Source organism: Galeopterus variegatus, unplaced genomic scaffold (genome assembly GCF_000696425.1).
Source record: "Galeopterus variegatus unplaced genomic scaffold, G_variegatus-3.0.2 Scaffold685, whole genome shotgun sequence".
NCBI lineage: Eukaryota > Metazoa > Chordata > Mammalia > Dermoptera > Cynocephalidae > Galeopterus > Galeopterus variegatus.
This window is the reverse complement of record NW_007726796.1, coordinates 347,221-368,993: the sequence shown is the minus strand read 5'-3', so window position 1 is coordinate 368,993 and position 21,773 is coordinate 347,221. Positions and strand designations below refer to the sequence as shown.

The following is a 21,773-nucleotide window of genomic DNA, read 5'->3' as shown; positions in this document are numbered from 1 at the left end:
TATTAATCAGCAAAGCTTTCAGGGATTTCTTTCTAACATTCTTTTCTATGTAAGATAACGACTGCAATTCATTACACCATTGGAGGAGCCAGAGACTTTGCTAAGCTTTGCCATTCTTGACTGTTCATCGCAAATTAAATGGGTGTGTGTTTGTGTGTGGCTATACTATACTGGTGACCAGCCTTGAATTACAACACAATCTTGGCTGCCCCTTTAGGGGGTCAAAGATCATTTCCACTTCAGTGTACCTATTAAGGGAGGCAGCAAATGTGATCATGGGAAACCAAGAGGTGACTTTTATCACCAGTTATTTTTCTTTGCATCTCTCTATCAACCTCGCTCAGGAAATACTCAAGAAATAAAAATTACTCTTCACTAACTGCTGGCTCTCTGTGATCTGATCACTTCTAAGTGAAAACCTCTGTTACCCTAACCATAGTCCCTCGAGTTCCTCTTTTATTCCTCTTATGTATAAACATCACCAACAATAACAACCACAATCCCTCCAGCCCACAGCAGAGAATGCAGGCACGCTGCCTTTTTAACTTGGTAGGGGAGCCTAAATTTTGGCGAGGATGATGGCACTCATAGGAGGGGCGGGATAAAAGTGTGCCTAATTACACGTTAATGGCAGAACTCGCTTCCACCTTGTCCCCTCCCGACCTGGTGAATTTCCCCCGCGCGCTCGTGTGTGGATCCAGAGACCCCGCTCTCTTTAAGAGCCTCCCGCGCCCCGCACTCCGCCCCTCCCAAGTCTCCGGGCTCGTCGAAGCTTCCCGAGAGCCATGGTTGGTCCAGGCAGGCAATCGGAGCACCTCATGGAGCGGCTGCTAACCGGGGGTGGGGTGCGGTGGGATGGGGGGGTCTGTTGGTAGTACTCTCAGTCCTGATGTCACAGGCGCGGCAAGGACATCGCAAGGAGGAGTCGGATTACAGTAAGGATGGGCCGTGCAGCAGGCAGCCCGAGCGCACGCCCCAGCCGCCGGGGACCGTAGCCCCGGAGAGGCAGCCTGCAAGGCGCTCATCCCGCGGAGGAGGCACGCTCGGCGCTCGCTGCTCTGCACGCCGCCGGGGACGTCTTCACCGAATGTAGCATGAAACGGCCGTGCTCTGCGTGTCAGCCTTGGGTGCGAGCTGATGCTGAAGACGCCGCGGTGGGCTTCCAGCTGTCTGATTAATGAGAAACATAATGTATTTTGGTGAGTGTTCGCTCTGATGATGTAATTCTGGGGGTGCCCGGCTCTTCATCAGTGCAGACAAGCCCTTAAAAAAAAAATAAAAAAATCTTTAAGCTGCGAGAATGTATTACGTTAGACCTACATCCAGTTGGCAACTGGAGGACCAAGCTGGTGCAGCCTTGAAAGCTTCCTTTGTGCTACAATTGGGACTGTTAATTAGCCTTGGATGAGTTTAAGTTGGAAAAGACAGAGACGGGTGGGGGTGGATAAACTTTGCCTTGATATCTCGGCATGAAGTTGGCGTTTTTTTACTAGGTGAGCAGGAAGAAATGGTGCAGCGTGGGAAGTCATGGGCTAACTTAATGGAATGTGAAACAAAGTTCTTATACTATTGATGCTGTGGAAGCTTAGTCAATATGAGTGTCTCATTAAGCATTCGGTTTTTCCCTAATTCTGAGGCGGAAAAGGAAAATATTCTCTAGTGAGCAGTGGCTGAGCAGCTGAGAACACTCCTCCATACCATTCCAGTGTTCCGTCTAGCTAGGAGCAGCCTAGCACAAAATGCATATTATTTTAAGCCTTTAGAGGTCTCAGAGCTGTTAAATATTTGTGCGGTTTAGTTTTGTGCCACGGTGGAAACCTCCCTCAGGTTTTCAGCTGAGCTGCCTGCATTTCCAGAAAGCATGTTGAGGTTTAGATCTGGGCTATCAGTTGAGCACTGTAAATGGGCTCGGAGCTGTACATTTGCACTGTAACGCTGCAACTTACTGCTAGGAGAGAAGGCAAAAGCGCTTCACTAAATAAGAAACCAAGGATTAGGACTGAATACTCTTTCCGTCTCCCTGAAGTTATGCTTTCCTTCTGTAAGTTCCATCCGGCCTCATCGTTTAAGGGCATCTATCCGATATTAAAAGGTTTGTGAGAGCAACTGGAGAGGGGCTAGGGAATGATTCCAAGATGCAAATGCTCTGGCTGATTTCTTGGTTTGCTATGAATATTAAATCTAGAGTCTTCTTTCAGATGAAAGAGGTATTTAGGTAAACTTGGGGTGGGGCACTATTAGTTTGTTGGGCATTTATTTCTCTGTGTACTATTTGCTGTGTTTTGTTTTCTTGAGCCTTTGAAACATTTGAGAAAGTATGGAAGGAACCCAAGTTACAAAAGCTAAATGCCTTTAGTTATCTTTATAAGAGTTTTGATTTCCCTGTAATTTGTGTCATGTTAGAAAAGGAGACTTAAAATAGCTAAAATTGATTTGGAAGAAACAATCTTCATTTCATAGCCAAATTTAAACAGAATCCAGAGTCAAACAACATCTCTTTCCAGGGGATAGTGATGGAAGTGGTAAGCTTGTTTATGAGAAATTAATAAAACAGTATTTATAATGAATATATTTTTTGATAAATGGAAAAGCCTATAAAGATAATATATCTTTGGACAAAAAAAAAAAAAAAATTGGCATCTGCAATGATATTGATGGATGGTGAAAGAGATTATAATTTTAGTTTAAGTTTTTAGCCTCTTGCAAAGATTCCTTATGTGATTGTAAAGAGGAAGTAGGGCTAACCAGAGTAGCAGTAGAATCTAAAAGACCTGGTCAAAGGCTATCCATGCTGTACTGGATGATTGTGTGGCTATTGGAGAAATGTTCACTGGGCAAGCTCATATTATTAACTGTATGCTAGTTCAGCCGTCTTGTAAAGCAGTGTGATTCACAGGGTAATTAGTGTCATTGTGTAATGCAAGTTTTTAATAGTACGAATTGAAATGTGATGTCCTACTTACTTCAGATGAAACTATACTCTTTGAAAGGCAAGGATAAAGTTGCCCTCTGTGTCATGAGTATGGTTTAGTCTCACTATAATTCTGGCACGAGAAGTGTTTTTCTAATCCCAGAGGAAATCGTTTGTATTTAGGAATGCTGTTCCTTTCAGGTTATCCTCATGCTGTTAGACATCCAGAACTCTGGGAGCCCACCTGTCTCTAATAAAATGTGTGGCATAAGAGCGAGGGCAAAAAGAATTGAGCAGTATACCCCAGGCATGTTAAAATTCAATAGCATCCTAATGTTTGCAAATCCCTAAGACTATGTGTGCATATATGCATGTATGCATATGAGTATGTATATTTGTGTGTGTGTGTGTGTGTGTGTGTGTATCCAAAATTTCAGTGACTTCAGGTAATTTTTTAAAACAGTGCTTTCACAGGGCAAATTGGTTGTCCAGTACCTTCTTCATTTTTCAGCTGCAAATGGCTTATCAAGTCAGGGAGAACAAGGACAAAGGGAAAGCAGTGCTGCATTCTTGGGCTTTTCTGGTTATTTGTTGGAATGGGCTAGAGGTGTCAAAAGTCTTTTATTCGTGTCTCCAACAGAGAGTGATGAAGAGTATGGTGATGCTACAGTAGGGGGTGAATGAAAACGGGATATTTACCTCCTGTATAAATAACCAAATTTGTCATTGTTGCCCCGTTCAAATATAACTGAAGAATCATTGCCTGAATAGGCTGGCACAGACTACTGCTTCTCTTTAAGCCTCCTTTCCTTCAGTGACTGGGCAATTGGACTCTGTCCTAGCTTAGTCGAAGTCAGTTTGCATGTGGTGTGTGCAAGTTGGTGGAATATGTAATATTTCCAGTTCTCAAGAATAGCTTGTTCTGAGTTTGCTGTTTCAGAGTTACAAGACTAATGGACCCTTTTACTGACTAAAGCCTCATTCTTATCTCCTATTGAGATTTTAGTGCAGTGTTTTCAATAATTGTTCATTTGCACTTACTGCTCAGTGATTTAAGAGTTTGCTGTTCAGTCACCGTGGATACTTTTGTTACTTATTCTATCGATCTTGCATTCATTGCTTGGAGTTAAATATAAGGTTCACACGGGAGAAGGAAGCAGGGAAAATCCCAGTCAGCAACCTGAGTTGGATTTACTGTAAAAGCAAGGGAAAATAATAAATCCTTATGAAGTCGCCCTCCCCACCCCATAAATATTTTAAATAGTTAAAAATTACATGTGCCAAGTATGAATAGCCATTAATAATTTATCTAGAAATAAAAGCAAGGCAGCTGGGAGGCTTCTCCCCAGATTAAGGAAGAGAGGCTGTGGGTGGTTGTCACTATGCAGACTGAGCTGCCAGGTTACAGTTTGGTTAAGAGGAGTGTGGTGGTATGAAGGGCAGGTTCTTTGCTTGAGTGCATCCCAGCAATTGCTCAGCTCCTGGCAGAAGGTCGTAATTATGCACTGTCTCCAGCTTTAAGCACAGTATGTCTGAATTATCCCCCCTTTCCCATCTGGCCCAACATGCTCTCTCCCCTGCTTGAGTGGTGAATTGTTACCAGTGGTCATGTCAACCACACAGATTGTCCATGGTTGGCCAGAGAAGTGCCATGTCTCACCTTTTGCCATCAGGAGTGAAAACGAGAGGCTGGTTGTACAGAAGAAATTCTATGTGGCTGAAAATCGGTATGTTTTCAGGCCCGAGTCAACCGCATGGAGACTGGTGAGCTTACAGCCAAGAAGAGGCTGGGCTTGCTTCATAATGATACTCCTGAAAAATGACACTATGAACCTTAAATAAATGAGCAGAACTGGGAGAAAAATATTACAGCCCACTCTAATGTTACTATTAATGGTGTATCAATTAAACTGAGAGAAAAGGGCAAGCAAAATTTAGAAAGTGTGAATGAGCCTTCAAGTTCAGCTGGGTGTTAATTGTGGCTCAGCCCTCTTCTTTAAAATCTCTTAAGACAAACAGGAAAAATACTTAGTGGCGTGCCTATCATAATAAAAGACTTTATTCAGGAAGCTTTTAATACAACATCTGGAAAAAATCTAGTAGGAAAATTCTAGACCAGAACCCTATTCCCTTGCCTATAATAGATGCATTTGTACATTGTCTCAGGAAAGACTTTTGTTTTTCCCCTGGGATGTTTAGAACATTCTCAAGTCAGCGTTTACAGTTTTGGTTGTGGCTGGACCATCAAGTTTCACCTCTAAAGCAGTATGTTAGAGAAACAGTGAAGCGGCAAGGTTATGAGGAGGGAAATGATCAGAAAACAGCAGGCAGCAGAGAAAAACATTCCTCTTTTTTAGTGTTTTCAGTGGAAACATTTAAACTCCTTCTAATTAGTTTGTACTGCGCGATCTGTTATGGGGAATTAGGTCCACAAGAGTCTTTCTAAACACTCAGGAGGTGTTTCTATCTTCCTGAGGCTGACAGGGAAAGGATGATTCAGGAAGAAACTTGCATGTCCAAATTCCCCTTTTTAAAGTTTGAAGTCATTACCATTATATTACAAATGAATCTAACTGAGCTGAAATAAATTCCTCCATAACAAGGATGGAGAATGTAACAAGTGAATACTGTCAAATAGGGTTATAAGAAGGAATCTAAAGGAATTTAAGAAAACTTCAAAAACCATAAAGATTTATCCTTTGATACTTCTCTTTTAAATTCATATGAAGTTTTTATTCTTAAAAGGCAAATTCCAAATGTGATCAATATGCCAGTTGCATGGATTCCTTATTATACCCTTAAATTTAGAGCTAGAAAAAAAATTTTTTTTTTAAAAGAGGACATTTTTTCCCTAGTTGCTGTAATTATATGGAAATGAGATGAGTTTATTTAAGGGATAAGTTCCAAAATTCATGAGATAATGATGACTTGAAAGTTACCCTTTTGTGGGTGGCATAATTGTTCCAAAAAACAAATGAAAAATTTAAATTAGTGGTTTCTGACTTCCACTCCAGAAGATTTGGTCACAGCTGCTATTGACTGAAACCTCCCTTGATAACTGAAGATGTGCTGGTTAGTGTGTGTGTATTTAACACTGGACCGTCAAAAAGGGCCTTGTTATATAGATACCCAAATATTGTACCTCATTCAGCTTTTATGTATTTTTTAATCTTTTCACATCATTTGAAATGTAACACATTAAGTATTGACTTAATGTCATGGATATTAAAGAATTTTTGAGCACAGCTGGCTTTCAAGTTTAACAACCATTACATACATTGGAGGTTTTAAAAATCAAGTCATAAGGATAATTTTCAAGGCTTTTCCTGCTTGAGAGCATGCTGCTTGCAGAAGCAGAAACCTATTTCTACTTTGACCTTGAAAAAGGAATGTTTCCATTTGTATTACACTATGGAAAACATGTCAAAAAACAAGAAAGGTCATAGTGGCTGCCCTCTCTCTTCTGTCTGTCTCCCTTTAAAGAAGCCATTACATATCATTTCCCACAAAGATTAGTTTTGCAACAGAATTTCACACATGATTGGTGGCATTAAGAGAAAATACAGCATAAGAGATGGCTAGAAATATCAAAGCTTAAAGTGGTTGAGATCATGCTTGAACCAAATTACTAGGGTTGAAAATAGGAAGACGCTTTGCTCTGTCGCAGTGTTAAAATCGTTATGAAGCAGCTGGAAGTCGGCCTTCATTGAACGTGAACTCCAGATTTGCACAGCCTTTAAAACGGAAGGTGTTTCCATGAAGCCTCTCAATTCCAAAACCTCAAATGCATATGAACCTCTGTTGGGAACACTGGATGAGATGCAATGAACCCTTTCTCCTTCTTATCAATCTTCCAGTTTTCTCTTTTTTCGCCCACTTGCAATATCACATTTCTGTAAGTTGATGAGGAAAAAAAGAAAAGTAACCTGGCCAAGGTCAAAAAGGAAATTGGCAGCAGTATCAAGATTGATACTCACAGCAAATGCTGTCTGCCCCAAAGCGTTGTCCCTGGTGGGAACATGGCTGTGGGGATGGGGATGGGGTTAGTGGGCTGAGAGGTTTTAATAGATGAATGTTGTTGAATCTGTATCCTCAGCACTCTGCTCAGTGCCAGATACTTACAAACATGTGGAATTGTGCAAGATTGAATGGGTGTTGGAGTTGAGAGAGAAAGGAAATCTACTTCGTCAACACATCCCTTAAGACTGATACGCCCTGTGAAAGCTGGTACTTAGTGCATTGAGAAAAGAAACAATCCTTTTTGCTCCCAAAACATTAACTGCCTCTTGTTTTATCCATAGAAGTAAGGACTAGAACTTAGAAATTATATCTTAAATTAAATGTAATGAATTTCACAATCTTTTTTGTTTCCAGTTGTTTCTTCATAGGACTCTGAAGTATGAAAAGGGATAACTCTACAGAATATTAAGGCTAATGTATGAAAATGATTAAAGATTACCTAAAACCATCATCTAAGATGGTAAAATTATACTTTGTAGCAGCTCACCTGATCACAGGTTCAGTTTCAGCTTATCTTTGCTTCAGTGAACTTGCCCCAGATGTAGGCATTCTCTTGCCTGGAGGCCTCTGTGTATAAGTAGCTGAAAATGCTAGGAAGGTCGCCAGTTTTGAAGGTTGTTATTTGTGATGGAAGACGAAAATGGAGATAATTTTGACTACTATTTGCAAGGCTTTTGTAAAATTGTTCTTCACACTTACCTTTTTCATGTTTATTCATTTTGCTGATGAGAGAAAGTACTGTGGCAGGTTGCTCTGAGGTTAAAAATGCAATAATGAATGAAAACATAGTTTAATAAACATGATCCCTTACATTTATATAACAATTTGTATTTTTCAAAATGTGTCAACATTATGCTTTTTTTAATCCTCAAAATGGCCCATTGAAGGAGGCAGACAAAATATGATTACCTCTGTTTTTAGATAAGGAGTTTGAACTTAAAGTGACTGAAACAACTTTCTCAAGGTCACACAGCTAATAAATGTTAAGGCATAGACTCTAATTCAGTACTTTTGGGATTTATTTCAGTGCTCTTTACAGCAGAGATGGGGTTAAGGGGATATTTTTATAAATGGGAGATTATTTGTAATAGTAATGCTAGAAAAGATATTCCAGCTGATAGAAATGAATGTAAATTATTGAGATCTAAGATATGTTTGTATTTTGACTTTGTGCAATCACAACTAATAACAGAGATCTGAACATAATTCATAATTTTATTTATTCTGCCTTGTCTTTTTACATCAAATAATTAATAATGAGAAAAAAAAATTCTGCTTAGGAGACGTGAGTTAGTGTTATGGAATGAATGAACGTGCCCTTTCCCCAAATTCATATGTTCAAGCCGTAATCCCTAATTTGATGGTATTAAGAGGTGGAGGCCTTTAGGAGATAATTAGGTTTAGATGAAGCCATGAGGGTTGGGAAAATAGAATAGTTTTGTCAGTGTCTTTGCCTCAGGTCCAGTTGGGTGTGGTTTTACACATCCTTTGTAAGCAAATTGTGTGTGTGTGTGGGGGGGAGTTAGTGCACCTGCATGCCAATGTATCTTTTTAGTTTTGTTGTTATTCTTGTATGAGAGAGAGAGAGAGAGAGAGAGAGAGAGAGAGAGAGAGAGAGAAGAGTTTTAGTGAAGCAGGTGGGTGGGCGTCTGCCATGCACTGCCATGCTTTCCAACCTATGGCTCCAAGGACCTTTTGGCCAGTTACCTAGCTCATAGACCTGCATATAAGGAAGGGGTCTGGAGATACAGCCTGGTATGTGAAGGGTTTGCGGCCCCCAGTATGTGAACGGGCTTGAGGGGTCTGTGGGCTACCGAGATTACAATGTAGTGTAAGAAAATGAAACACATAGGTACGTTACCACAATATAAAGTGGAATGTACACATGGGAGAAGAAAAAAACACTGTTGCTTTCCAACCTATGGCTCCAAGGACCTTTTGGCCAGTTACCTAGCTCATAGACCTGCATATAAGGAAGGGGTCTGGAGATACAGCCTGGTATGTGAAGGGTTTGCGGCCCCCAGTATGTGAACGGGCTTGAGGGGTCTGTGGGCTCCAGACCTAGCCTTAGCTCAACAATTGGCCCACTTCATACAGGATTACCAGCAGGTAAAAGAGGCCAACAACTGGCATGGTCACCTAGCTTTACAATTGGTGTCATGAACAGGATTAAGAGCACTACAATTGGTGCTGTCAACAGGATTCCAGACATAAGCTGTAGCTCCACAAGGGTGAAGCCCTCATGATGGGATTAGAGCTTTTATAAGAAGAGGAAGACACACCAGAGCTGCTTCTCTCCACCCTGTGAGGCTATAACAAGAAAGCAGCCATATGCAAGCCAAGAAGAAGAGCCTTTACCAAAACCAGACCAAGCTGGCATCCTGATCTTGGATTGCTTAGCCTCCATACCATGAGAAATAAATGTTAGTTGTTTAAGTCCCTAGTCTACGGTATGTTGTCATAGCAGCCTGAGCAGACTAAGACAATTGGCCTCAGGCAGGATCCAGGCCTTCCCTACTGCCTCAGCCTCTTCAAGGCGATATTAGATATTAAAGCTTACATTAATTTTATGGTATGGTCTTGCTCTTTCACTGTTTAACTCAATGCTTAAAAAGAAATTCAAGCCATTCGTGCTACAAACTCTTTGATATTTATCACGACACAGCTCCACTATTTGTTCAAGATGGAGACCCATTCTGGTATTTATTCTGTGACTCCTATAGACAGAAAAAAATGGCCTACTTTGCAATCTTAGCTGTTCCACTTACTGACTCTGTCTGGTTGGGCAGGTCACCTCACATTCTGGACATTTTGTTTCTTTGTAAAAGAATAATAATAATAATGTTTCTCACAGTTCTATTTTGAGGACTAAAATATGCAGTGCATGTAACCATGCTTACCACTAGGGAGATCATGGTAAGCAGTAAGTCAAGTTTAATTCTTTCTTACTTTCCTACTTTCATCCAACCCATATACAAATATATAAAAATTGACAAAAATGGTTGTATTTGTTGGGGTTGAATCAGAAAATAGGAACCATGCTAAGTAATTCACATAGGACTTCAGTAGCGATAATTTGTTACACAGTAGATGAGGGAAGAGTTGAGAAGCCAAGTCGGGCTCGGGCGTGGTGAGGCATCCCTGAGAGAAGCGTGGGAAGAAGCTGGGGGAGTCATTGATAGAGACACAAAAGAGTCCTGAAGGTCCAGGGTCCAGAGCGTCTGCTAAGAGCTGGAATCAGAGCAGGCCTATGTCACTAAAGCATAGAGCAGCTCCAGCTGCAGGCTCAGAAAGAGACGGAGCGATATCATGGCTTCTCCCTTTTCCCCACCCTCTAATCCATTGTCTCTGCCTCTCATTGTTGGAACTGAGCCAGAGGCCACTGAAAAGGTGGCTTGGGAAATGCGTCCTGTGGGTGTCAGTCCTGCCGTTCATTCACGGAAAGGGCAAGGAGGGATCTCAGGGCAAACTGGCCAAGACCTGCAGGGAGATCTCACACTTGACATAAGCAGAACTTTAAATAGGAGAGTATTTCTGCAAAGGTGTTGCACGTGTCAGTGAGATTTTGGTTGGGGAAGACACAGGAGGGACAAGAATGTGGTTGAAGAGCTTCACACTCCTCACTAATCCTCCCACTTCAAGTACCTGCTTTGTCACTTGTGGTAGTGTGACTTTAGATAAATTAGTGAATCTGTCTCTTGCATCATTTTTTTTTTCCTTTATGCAATGGGTTAGAGTTTGTCTGACAGCGAAATTCGATGAGATTTGAATACAAGCTTCATAATCTGCAAAGTACCATATAAATGGGCCTTGTTAAGAGAATGTGAAGAACCACGTGAATTAGAAAAGAGAGGAGGGGAGTTTGAAAAAGAACAACTTGAAATAAATGTTCAGCTTTGCAGTTTAGCATTCCAGCAGAGATTTCTGAGTGCACTGAGGAAGGGATCATTTGGTTACCTCCTCAAATAGCCCCTTGTATTATGGGTTTACATGTACCTTAGAGGCCACATCTGATCTGTTCTTTGTTATGATTCTGTAACAGAGGGAAATTGCAGATGGAGAAGCAAGACAGCGAAAGTGAGCAGGGCAAGAACCCTGAGATTCCATGCCCTATATTCCTTCCTCTCCAAGACTCTAATGGAGATAGACACATTGAAAGCTAAGGGAGTCTATTAATAGTTGCTTGGGAAGAGAAGAGGGATTTGGTACTGATGTTTATCTATCCCTCCATATGTTGCTGGACTTTTAAAGACAGATTTCTTTGGCTGACTGGATCTACCACAAAAAAAAAAAAAAAAAAAAAAAAAAAAAAAACTATTAAGGCAAAACACTCTGCCTTTCCAGTATGGGATTATGAGCATCTCTCTCAAAGTCGCCTTGTAAAGCCCTGCAACATTTCATATCTTATGGTGCCCTTGTTTTGAGGCAACGCTGTGGTCGCTGCTGGGAAGCATTTCCCTTGCAGTGCACAATATGGAAGGTGCTGATTACCACCAGGTGTTTTAATTAGCTGCCCTGAGGAGTGGCTTGCTGTAACTTACAGATCTACGGGGATTCTCAGGACTCATATCCTAAGGAAGATTTATCAGTTGAAAGGTACATTAGAAGGAAGATTGCTTTAAAAATTTTTTTTTCCTTTAAAAAAAATTTTTTGTTGTTGTATTGTAGGATCCTAAATACTACCCTTATGGAGAATGACTTTTTTTTTGCACTGTCGCCTGGTTTTTCCTTACTCTTAAATTGCTTACTAAGTGAGAATATTGTACTGAGAAGCTCAAGGCAATGGCTTTATAGACCACTTGGTTTCCTTAGAGAATTCTCAGTTCCCCTTTGTGAACAGTCCTAGTGCTGACAGGTGATGCGGCCACTGCTCACAGGGAAGAGGAATTTCACGTAGGCTGTGTGCCTGCTCTGTGCCAGGCACTGCCACAAGTCGTTTCACTGGCACCTCACCACCATCTCTGAGAGGAAGATCAGCTGATGTAAATCCTGGCTGTACAAAAGAATCACTTGAGGAACACTGAAGTGATACTAATGCCAAAGCACCACCATGATCTAATAAGATCCATTCTCTAGGGTAGAGTCAGGCATCTGCATTTTCTTTTAAAATCCCTCAGCTGATTCTGAAGGACAACCATTGAGAACCATTGAGGTGAATAATTTTAACCATTTTACGGAGAGCATCCTGAGGCTCTGGGAATTGCCAGCTTGCCCCAGGTCACCAGGCAGTAGTCCGGAGGGTCACGATTCCAACCCAGATCAATCTGAGTCCAAAGCCTGTGTTTTTTACCCCACAGCAAATTACCTCCTCTCAGGAAAATCAGTCTATAACATGAGGTCTGGGCTGGTTTCCAGGGTGAGAGTCCCTAAAGGATTGGAACCCCTCCTTTCTACTTGGGACCCTTTATAAAGCTGGAACCCAAAAAAGGTGTATATTAATTACACTAGTTAATTCAGGATCACAGTGGTATAGTTCTGCAAAGGCTTTTAGAACCATGCTTCTGAAAATTCTGTGTTCATACAAATCATCTGAGGATTGTATTAAAATGCAGATCCTGAATAAGTGGGTCTGAGGTGTGGCCCAGGTTCTGCCTTTCTAACAAGTCCCCCAGTGATGTTGATGCTGCTGGTCCACCCTCTCCCATCACACTTTGAGTAGTAAAGATCATTTAGCTGAGCTACTGTTTTCTGCAGATGTGGGAAATCTGGTCTAAGTATCCAATCTGAATCTCCCTGTATCTATTCTATAAGATACTGAATGGTCCATGGTTTGAGTTCCCATTAGGGTGACTGACCATTCCGTTTTGCCGGGAACTGAGGAGGTTCCCAGGATGTGGAAGTTTTGGTGCTAAAACTGAGAAAGCCTCATGCACATCGGGTTGAATCAATCACCCTAGTTCTGAAAGACTGAGTTTGAACCCTAGCTTCAACACTCAAGAGTGGGGAGAAGTTGAACCAAGTAACTTGATCATTTTGAGCCTCAGTTTTCCTATCTGTGAAACAGGAAAAATAAATGTTACACTGTAGAATAACTGTAAGGATTAAATTAGCACATGTAAAACACTGGACACGCTGTCACGACATTCACTCTCACGGAGTCTTAGCAATGGCTATTGCCACTTATTCACAGACCTGACTCAGCACTCCCCTCCATTACGGAAAATAAGAAGAAATTCCCCAAGATCAAGTGCAAGTGGCATGGATCATCTTTTTTGCATCGTCTCTGTAAAGGGAGGGCTGCTTGTAAATCACCTCCTGCCTGTGATAGGATAGGCAAGCTGGGGTGAAGTCATTCTTGATTCAGTGTACAGTGTGTCTCTCCCGAACATCAACCCTAATGCTTTTTGTTTGCTATTTAGGGAAAGAAAGGCCTGGCTAAAGCTTTGCCACCTTGGGACATTCTGAACTGGCCTCTCGTGTTCCCGTTGACCTTGTTTATCCATTAGTGTTTCTCTGAGCTCTGTAACAACTTATGAGGGCAGCTGCAGCTAATGATTGTGCCTTCCATCTCCTGACCCGTCATTGTGTGAACAATCGATACACTTAAAACAACACATACAGACAAGGCAGCACCTCCATTGCAGCTGCCACTAAAAGTGCCCAAGGAGATGAAAAAAAGAAAGACGTTTAGCTCACGCATAGAGCCTGGCACAAGGACACTGGATTCATAAATGTTTATTGAGTGTGATGCCAAGCCAGAGGCGGGGGTGAGGGTTGGGGAGAGAGCTCTCTCTGATGCGAGTGATTTCAATAGAGACCTATGGCTCCACTCTCTTGCTCAATTGGCTGGTGTTGAGTGAATGAAGCTGGCTTTGCCAGTTCTTACCTGGCAAGCCAATTCACTCACCTCTTGTCAAATGCCATCCGCTTATCAGAGCATTTAGTCTGCCAGATATGTGACTATTGTGTGGGAAGCGAAGTGCACTTTTGTTTTTCTGTTATGGCTAGTAAGTGGGGCAGCTACAAGCAGCAAATTACTCCATGGTAGGGGTTACCAGGGCTGAACTGTTGCCAACTTGTGTTTTAGACAAGGAAATAAAAGAACAACAAAGCAGAAGCTACCTTTGCTTTCCTTGAGCATAAAATGCTATTGCAGAAAGGGCCCAACATGGTTACACTTCTGCTTATTTCCACATTACAGGCAAAATTGGGAGTTTTATGTCTCTGTTCCTGTCTCTGTTTACTAAAGTCATAGCTTATAACATTCTGTAAGGTATTAAACTAAAGGGCAAAAGTCTCCATTACCCAGACCAGAAAACAGAGGCCAAATTGGTACCGAAGGAGAGGGTCTGGGGAGGCCAATGGCTGGCCTCAACTCACCCTGTCCTTTTACCAGGTTCTTGACTGCCACAGGAAGGAATTCAAGAGCAGAGTCATAGTAGAAAATGAGAACAGTTTAATGTAGTGAATAAGAGATACAGATTTCACAGAGAGAGTGCCTCGCTCCAGAGACTGAGGGCCTGCACCGAGTTTAACACAAAAGTAAAAACACACATTCACAGACAAAGTGCAGGCTGGCTCTAGGAGAGTGAGCAGCAGCCCATTAGAAGGAAGTTTAACACAAAAGTAAAGCACATACACCTTGTCAGGGAAGTGTGGGTTGGCCCCAGGAAAAGTGGGCAACAACCCCATCTTCTGCTGAGGTTCAACATTTATAGCTTTGCTATCTAATACATATTCATGCTATCTAATGAATATTCAACAGGGGGTGGTTCCCAGTTATGTAACATGGTATTGCACATGCTCAGTCTCCTTTTAAGGAATGTTCATTTGTCACATTCTATCACATGCGCCAGACATATTCAAGAATATTCTGTGCTCTTTAGGGCCTCCAGTGGAAGGTCATTCAGAGGATAAGCTCCCTTCCACTGAGCATGCTCAGTCCCTGGGGTCGCATAAGCCTGTATTAATTCCTTTTACTGAGCATGCTGAGCTACTGGAGTTATACTTTCTACTGAGCATGCTTAGCTTTGCATAAGTCCACTCCTTGTGATCTCAATCTTCCTGTGTTGGTACCAAAAGTAGGCGCAGTAAGCAACAGTGACTCTCCTGTAGGGGGAGTGCCTAGGAGAGGGGCCTGAGAACTTGGGGAGTGCCTTGAAACCTAGAGGTGTGTCCTGATACCTGAATCCATGGAAACTGAGTACCTCCTGTGTCAAAATAATTAGTAAATACACATATCTGGTTATTGCCAATACTCAAACTAAAAATTAAAACCAAGTATTGATAGAGTGGTATGAATTTGGATGAAATGCCCTGAACTTCAGCTTCCAAATCAGTAAATAGATAATCATGGCAACTTACCCTACTTTACCAATAACTAAGAATACACATATCTGGTTATTGCCAATACTCAAACTAAAAATTAAAACCAAGTATTGATAGAGCGGTATGAATTTGGATGAAATGCCCTGAACTTCAGCTTCCAAATCAGTAAATAGATAATCATGGCAACTTACCCTACTTTACCAATAACTAACTAAATACGAGTAACTAAGATTTAGTAAGTGCATGGTCCTTGCCAGCCACTTCTTAAGTATGAGTATGTCATCTCAACCAGACCTCACAACAGCCCTGTGACAGAAGAATTATCAGCATGCCTGTTTTACAGATGAGGAAACAGAGGTACAGAGAGATTAAGTAATGAGACTAAAGTAAGTGGCCGAGTTGGGCCATCCCCAAGATGTCTGGCTCCAGAGCATAGGCCTCCCCACCACCCCTTGAGTAAATCCCAGCCTCTGAAAACCAAAGCACATTCTCACTGTTCAAATAGAGCAGCATATTTTTGAAGAAGGCAACAAACTAACAAGCAAACCAATGCACAAACAAAACTCCTCTCAGTTTGCAAGCCAAGCAACCACCTCATGCTGAGGACTGAGGCTGAGATCAGGGAAAGATTCCAGTTCTCTTCCAGAAAGTCTGCACAAGGGCAGGAGCTATAAAACCTTGTGCACAGAACATGGAACACTAACCACTGTGATTCTCCAAAACTGTGACTTACAAATAATGCTAATGACCATGATAGCTGGCTTCTTTAAGTGCTTGTTATGTGCTAGGAGATACCTGTTACTTGTGTGAGTTTGTGCCTGATATAGGGACCATACTCTTCCAAATGGAACAACAGATAGTGTCACTGTCTTCTTCCTGGACGCATCAGGCAATGTGCCACATGTGGGGTGATCTTCTTTTATCAGATACTATTCTAAGCTTCTTTTAGACTCTTAGATATAGGGACCATACTCTTCCAAATGGAACAACAGATAGTGTCACTGTCTTCTTCCTGGACTCATCAGGCAATGTGCCACATGTGGGGTGATCTTCTTTTATCAGATACTATTCTAAGCTTCTTTTAGACTCTTAGAGCACAGGGAACTGAGAGAGTCCGTGAACTCTTTCAACACCCTTAGTAAAATATTTTTGTATTTTTTGAAAAGGTAATAAATGTACAATTTTTAATAGAATATTATAAAAGGGTAAATAGAGAAAACTAAATCTGCCCCCCTTGCATTTTTACATATTTGAGAGGCTAAATTGTATGGGAGGGTATGTGTATATAGCCCCCTCTTGTTTTTACATGGAATGGAAGCATGCTATATACCCTGTTTTGCATATTGGTTTATTTATCATATGTTGATGTTTTCATTGTTTTTATTTTATGGTTACATAGTATTCTAATGCAGGGACTTTTTAAAATTTATTTTACTGGCCCTTTTAAAGAAAAACAAGTTTTTTTCCACTCTTTTACTAGTAAAGATCACGACTATCATTGTGCATACATAATTCTTTGTGTTCATGGACATGCATATCTATAGGGTAAATTCTTATTAGTGGAATCGCTGGGGCAAAGAATATTTAATATTGCCAAAGTACCCTATGAAAAATTTCTATTGATAAATTTCTACATATATTTCTATCATTTAAAGAGGGGAATAACTGCTTTCCAACTGGTAAAGTACTATGTGAAAACTGCCTCATAGACCCCTCAGAGTGTGAATTTTCATGGAGGAACAACATAAAGCGGCTTCCTGCTTTTTTTCCCCTTGCTCTCCCCTCCCCAGTCTATTTCTTCATTTCACTTCTACTGTGCTAATTCCGTATGGGCAATATTCAAATAGCCATGGTGCCATAGAACCGAAAGATGCAGTATGCATTACGAATGGGGATAAATGCAACAGGAAGAATGCACTTTGTAAGTGAAATTTTACCCTCCTGCTTTAAAACTGAAAGGTTAATCCTTGTAAAAATCTCTTAAGTCAGTTAAATCGAAAGCCAGATGTAGTCCCAAATATAGTCAGAAGTTTCATCGTTTTAGAGCTAGTGGGCATTAAAAGATAAAAGCACATTTGTATCCTTCCATATTTCAGTGGTTCTTTCTTCTTCTCCTAACTTCTTCATTTGCTTTTTCAGCATGTTTATTTAGCACACATTAGGCTCAAAAATAATCTGGAATGTTTATAGCCTGTCTCTATGGTAAAATGGAAAATGCTATATTTATTAAAGAAACAAAATTTCCAAGCAGTAATGATGGTCACCATCTATTGAGTTCTTAAGCTGTTTACAAACATAAACTCATTTATTCCTTAAGGCAAGACTATTATTTAATGAACTAGATGTCATTATCTCCTCTTTATGGGAGAGGAAAGGGAAGCTTAGAAGATTAGGTTTCCTGCCCAAAGTCAAATACACTGAAAATGGTGGGCGCAGGATTCAGACAAGGACTTTCTGAGCAGACCTTTGCTATGCCAAAATGTTGACACTACCCTTTGGTATTTCCTGTCCAGCACATTACTCTTGGCCCACTTCTGTGGGATCTTGTTAGTAGGGGACATTTTTGTAAAGTACAGGTGCTCACTTTCCTGGCCTTTGCTGGCAAAGAGTCTTAGAGACAATCACAGCAGTCCCTGCTTACGGTATGAACAGTACTGAAAGCCCTACCCGACAGTACTGAATATGAGTGAGGGGAAAACAGCCAGCTTTTCTTTTCTGTTGAGAGATGTTCTCCAGTGCTACCTGCTGTCTCTTTGGACCATGCCTAGCAGTTCCCAGTGATGTCAAAACAAAGAAAATTAAGTGAAGGAAATCAGAAAATCATTGCACTTAATGACGTGCTAATTAGGAATGCTGTGTAGAAATCACAGTCTAGTGTCTTAATTTATATCCCCTCTGTTTACTGAGCCATTTAAAGTCATCCCTCATCCTAGTGACCATGCAAGGATTATGTAATGTGCAATAGAAGAATCTCATATATAGACAGCAGCTTGGAATCTCATCTGACATCACTTCATATTCCTCACCTTATATTGAGGTGAGAAAAAATGAACGTTATAGATTCGATTGTCTAAACCAAGAAATACAGCCAGTCGTGAGTGGTACAGCTGGCACTGCCTAGACTTCACGTCTATTGACTCCTTCCTGGTACCATTTGCTGTCCTAGGATATGAAGGATGTTCATTGTCTCATTCTTTGTTCACAACAAATCTGGGAGATGAGTATTGTCCTTCTTACTTTATAGACAAGGAACCTGGCATTAAGTTACTCCCCCAATGTTATACAGAAAGTGGAGAAGCAAGGAGTCGCATTGCTGCTTCCTGGATTCACATCTCCAGTCTGTCACTATTTGCATTAGGTTTGAACATGAGTGGATCCCTGCACTTTGTAGGGTCTAAATGAATTCAGAGATCCCTCCTAGCCTTCAAATTGTTATATCCTGCAATAGCTGTGGGGATAAAAGGGTAGAATTCATTGGAGCAATAAATCACTGCAGCCCACATGAGTCCCAAAGGCATGATCAAGTCTCCCTCATTGCATTCCTCACTGTCAGCAGTGTGCATCATTTATCTCTAGTGTGAACTGCTATAATTGTTTCTAATGAGTTTCCTTACTTGATTCTCTTATATAGCTCAACCAACACTTTGTTGCCACAAGGCATAGGTGTAGACATGATATCCCTACAACATATACACACATACTCAGATGCCTCCAATGCTTCTTATTTCCCAGGTGACTAAGACAGCCCTGATTCTAGCCCCAATTTACCTTGAAGTTTTATTTTTACAAAACTCCCTTTATCCCATCCCAAACCAGCCCTGCAGATCCACTCCCCATTTCTCAAACCTTCTGAGTCTTTGCCTTGTGTTGTTGCTCTTGCTTTTTCTCTGAATTCCGCGTTTAGTATTTCCCAAACCTATCTTAACAAAAAACTGGAGTGTTTTAAAAAGTTCTGGGTTTCCTGGGCCGGCCCATGGCTCACTTGGGAGAGTGTGGTGCTGATAACACCAAGTCAGGGGTTAAGATCCCCTTACTGGTCATCTTTTTAGAAAAGAAAGAAAAAATAAGTTCTAGGTTTCCTATTTTCTAGTCTAGATCTACTGAATCAGAACCTCCATGGGTAGAGCCCAGGAATCAGTATTTTCAAAAATTCCCCTCAAATTTAGTATTAGAAGATTGTTGCCTCTCTGTAAATTAACCTATAAATGAAAAGCGATTAAATTTAAAATACTAATAGGGTTTGATTATGAATCAGACAAAATGATACAATTTGTAAGAAGAAACATACATTAACACAACAGGAAATAATGAAAAAGAAGTGCTCTGACAGGGGAAACTTATTCTAAAATATATCATAAAACCATAATAATTAAATAATTTGGTCCTGGATAATAGACAGATAAAGCAAACAGATTATAATATCAAGAAGTAAACCTCAATACTTTTGTCTATGGTGATTTAAGCTGTAATAAAAATGACATTTAATTTATTGGCGAAAACTGAAACTATTAGATAAATGGTTTGGGGACAACCGAATAAACATTTAGACAAATAAATAAAGTAGATTCCTATTCCACTTCTCACACCAAAATAATTTGCAGATTGAACAAAGATTGAAACATAAAAAATTGAAACTATAAGTATATGGGAGAAAGCCAGGGTGAATACACTTGAAGTGGAAAATACCATTGTAATCAGAACACAAACCTAGAACTATAAGAGGGAGAGATGATTAAGGTTAACTACATAAAATTAATAACTTGTGTTTACAAAAAAAATCCTGAAACTAAGTAAAAAACAAATTACAAAATTGGAAAGTGATATTTAAAATACCTATGTAAGACAAATGGCTAATTAACAAAGAGCTTATAAGGAAAGAAGACTAAAAAAAATTTGACAAATATGAACAAACATTGACAAACTTATTCTAAAGTTTTTATGGAGAGGGCAAAGATCTAGAATAGCCAGTACAATACTGAAAAAGAACAAAGTTGGAGGTCTGACACTATCCTACTGCAAAACTTACTATAATGCTACAGTAATCAAGACACTGTGGTATTAGTGAAAGAATAAACAAGAGGTCAGTGAAACAGACCAGAGAGTCTAGAAATAGACCCACATAAATATAGTCAAGTGTCGTTGAACAAAGGAACAAAGGCAACACAATGGAGAAAAGAGTGTCTTTTCAAAAAATGGTGTGGGAGGGCCGAGCCCGTGGCGCACTCGGGAGAGTGCGGCACTGGGAGTGCAGCAGCGCTACCGCCACGGGTTCGGATCCTATATAGGGATGCGCGACACTGAGGGTTGCGATCCCGTTACCGGTCAGTAAAAAAGACAAAAAGGGAAAAAAAGAAAAAAGAAACTGTTCTGTATGATATTGTAATGGTGGATACATGTCATTATGCATTTGTCAAAACTCATAGAATACGTAACACCAAGAGTGAACCCTAAATGTAAACTATGGACACTGGAGTGTCAATGTAGGTTCATCAGTTGTCATGAATGTACCACTCTAGTGGGGGTTGTTGGTAATGGGGGAGGCTGTGCATGTGGAGGGGCAAATGGTATATAGGAAATTTCTGTATATTCCCATTCAATATTGTCATGCACCTAAAATTTCTCTAAAAAATAAAGTCTATTAAAAATATAAAATAAAATGTAAAAGCCCATTACACAAAGAAATATTGCAAGTGAAAATACACTCAATTTCATTCATAATTAATAAAACATAAATGAAAATAATGGGATATATATGGTCTCTTCACATGCAGAGTTGAACAGATTTTTTAAGAGGTGGGTGTTGGAGGAGCCATTCTTTATACACAGTGTATGAGGGTTAAAACTCTGAAATAAGTGATTTGATAATATTTATATATGCATATGTATATAGTTTTTTATGACAAGCACTCTTGGCCGTATCGAGCTATTTACTAGGAACATACTGTATATTCCCAAAAGGTCACTTAGGCATTTGAGAATGTTAAACACAATGTTAGTTTCTAAAGCACAAACTGGAAACAACAAAAGTGAACATCAGCAGGGGAATAAATGAAAATAATGGGATATATATGGTCTCTTCACATGCAGAGTTGAACAGATTTTTTAAGTGGTGGGTGTTGGAGGAGCCATTCTTTATATACAGTGTATGAGGGTTAAAACTCTGAAAAAAGTGATTTGATAATATTTATATATGCATATGTATATAGTTTTTTATGACAAGCACTCTTGGCCGTATCGAGCTATTTACTAGGAACATACTGTATATTCCCAAAAGGTCACTTAGGCATTTGAGAATGTTAAACACAATGTTAGTTTCTAAAGCACAAACTGGAAACAACAAAAGTGAACATCAGCAGGGGAAATATTATGTAAAATTATGGTGCATCCAAAATCCTGGAATAGGGTACAACCATGAAAAAAAAACAAGGATATCTGTATGTTGTGCCATGGGAAGAAATCTAGAACCTAACAGTGGGTAAAGAAAGCAAGGCTCAGAAGGGTAAAAAGAAGTCCTTTTGGGAATAAAAATTTAAGATGGCTCTTTGATAGCTATACTGATAGAACCATGTGCCTT

At 40.3% G+C, this 21,773-nt stretch overlaps 1 protein-coding gene across 2 annotated transcripts in view; it reads left to right on the top strand.

Moving 5' to 3' along the window:
• Nucleotides 1–769: 769 nt before the first annotated feature.
• The window catches only part of ZNF385D (zinc finger protein 385D), a 318,355-nt gene continuing 297,351 nt past the window's right edge, over nt 770–21,773 (top strand). The window contains exon 1 of one of the 2 annotated variants that reach the window (XM_008571374.1): nt 770–1,199. In XM_008571374.1, the coding sequence (XP_008569596.1) occupies nt 1,178–1,199 (22 nt within the window). In that variant the 5' untranslated portion in view covers nt 770–1,177. The remainder of the gene's footprint in view (nt 1,200–21,773) is intronic. The other variant, XM_008571375.1, reaches the window with a different exon arrangement.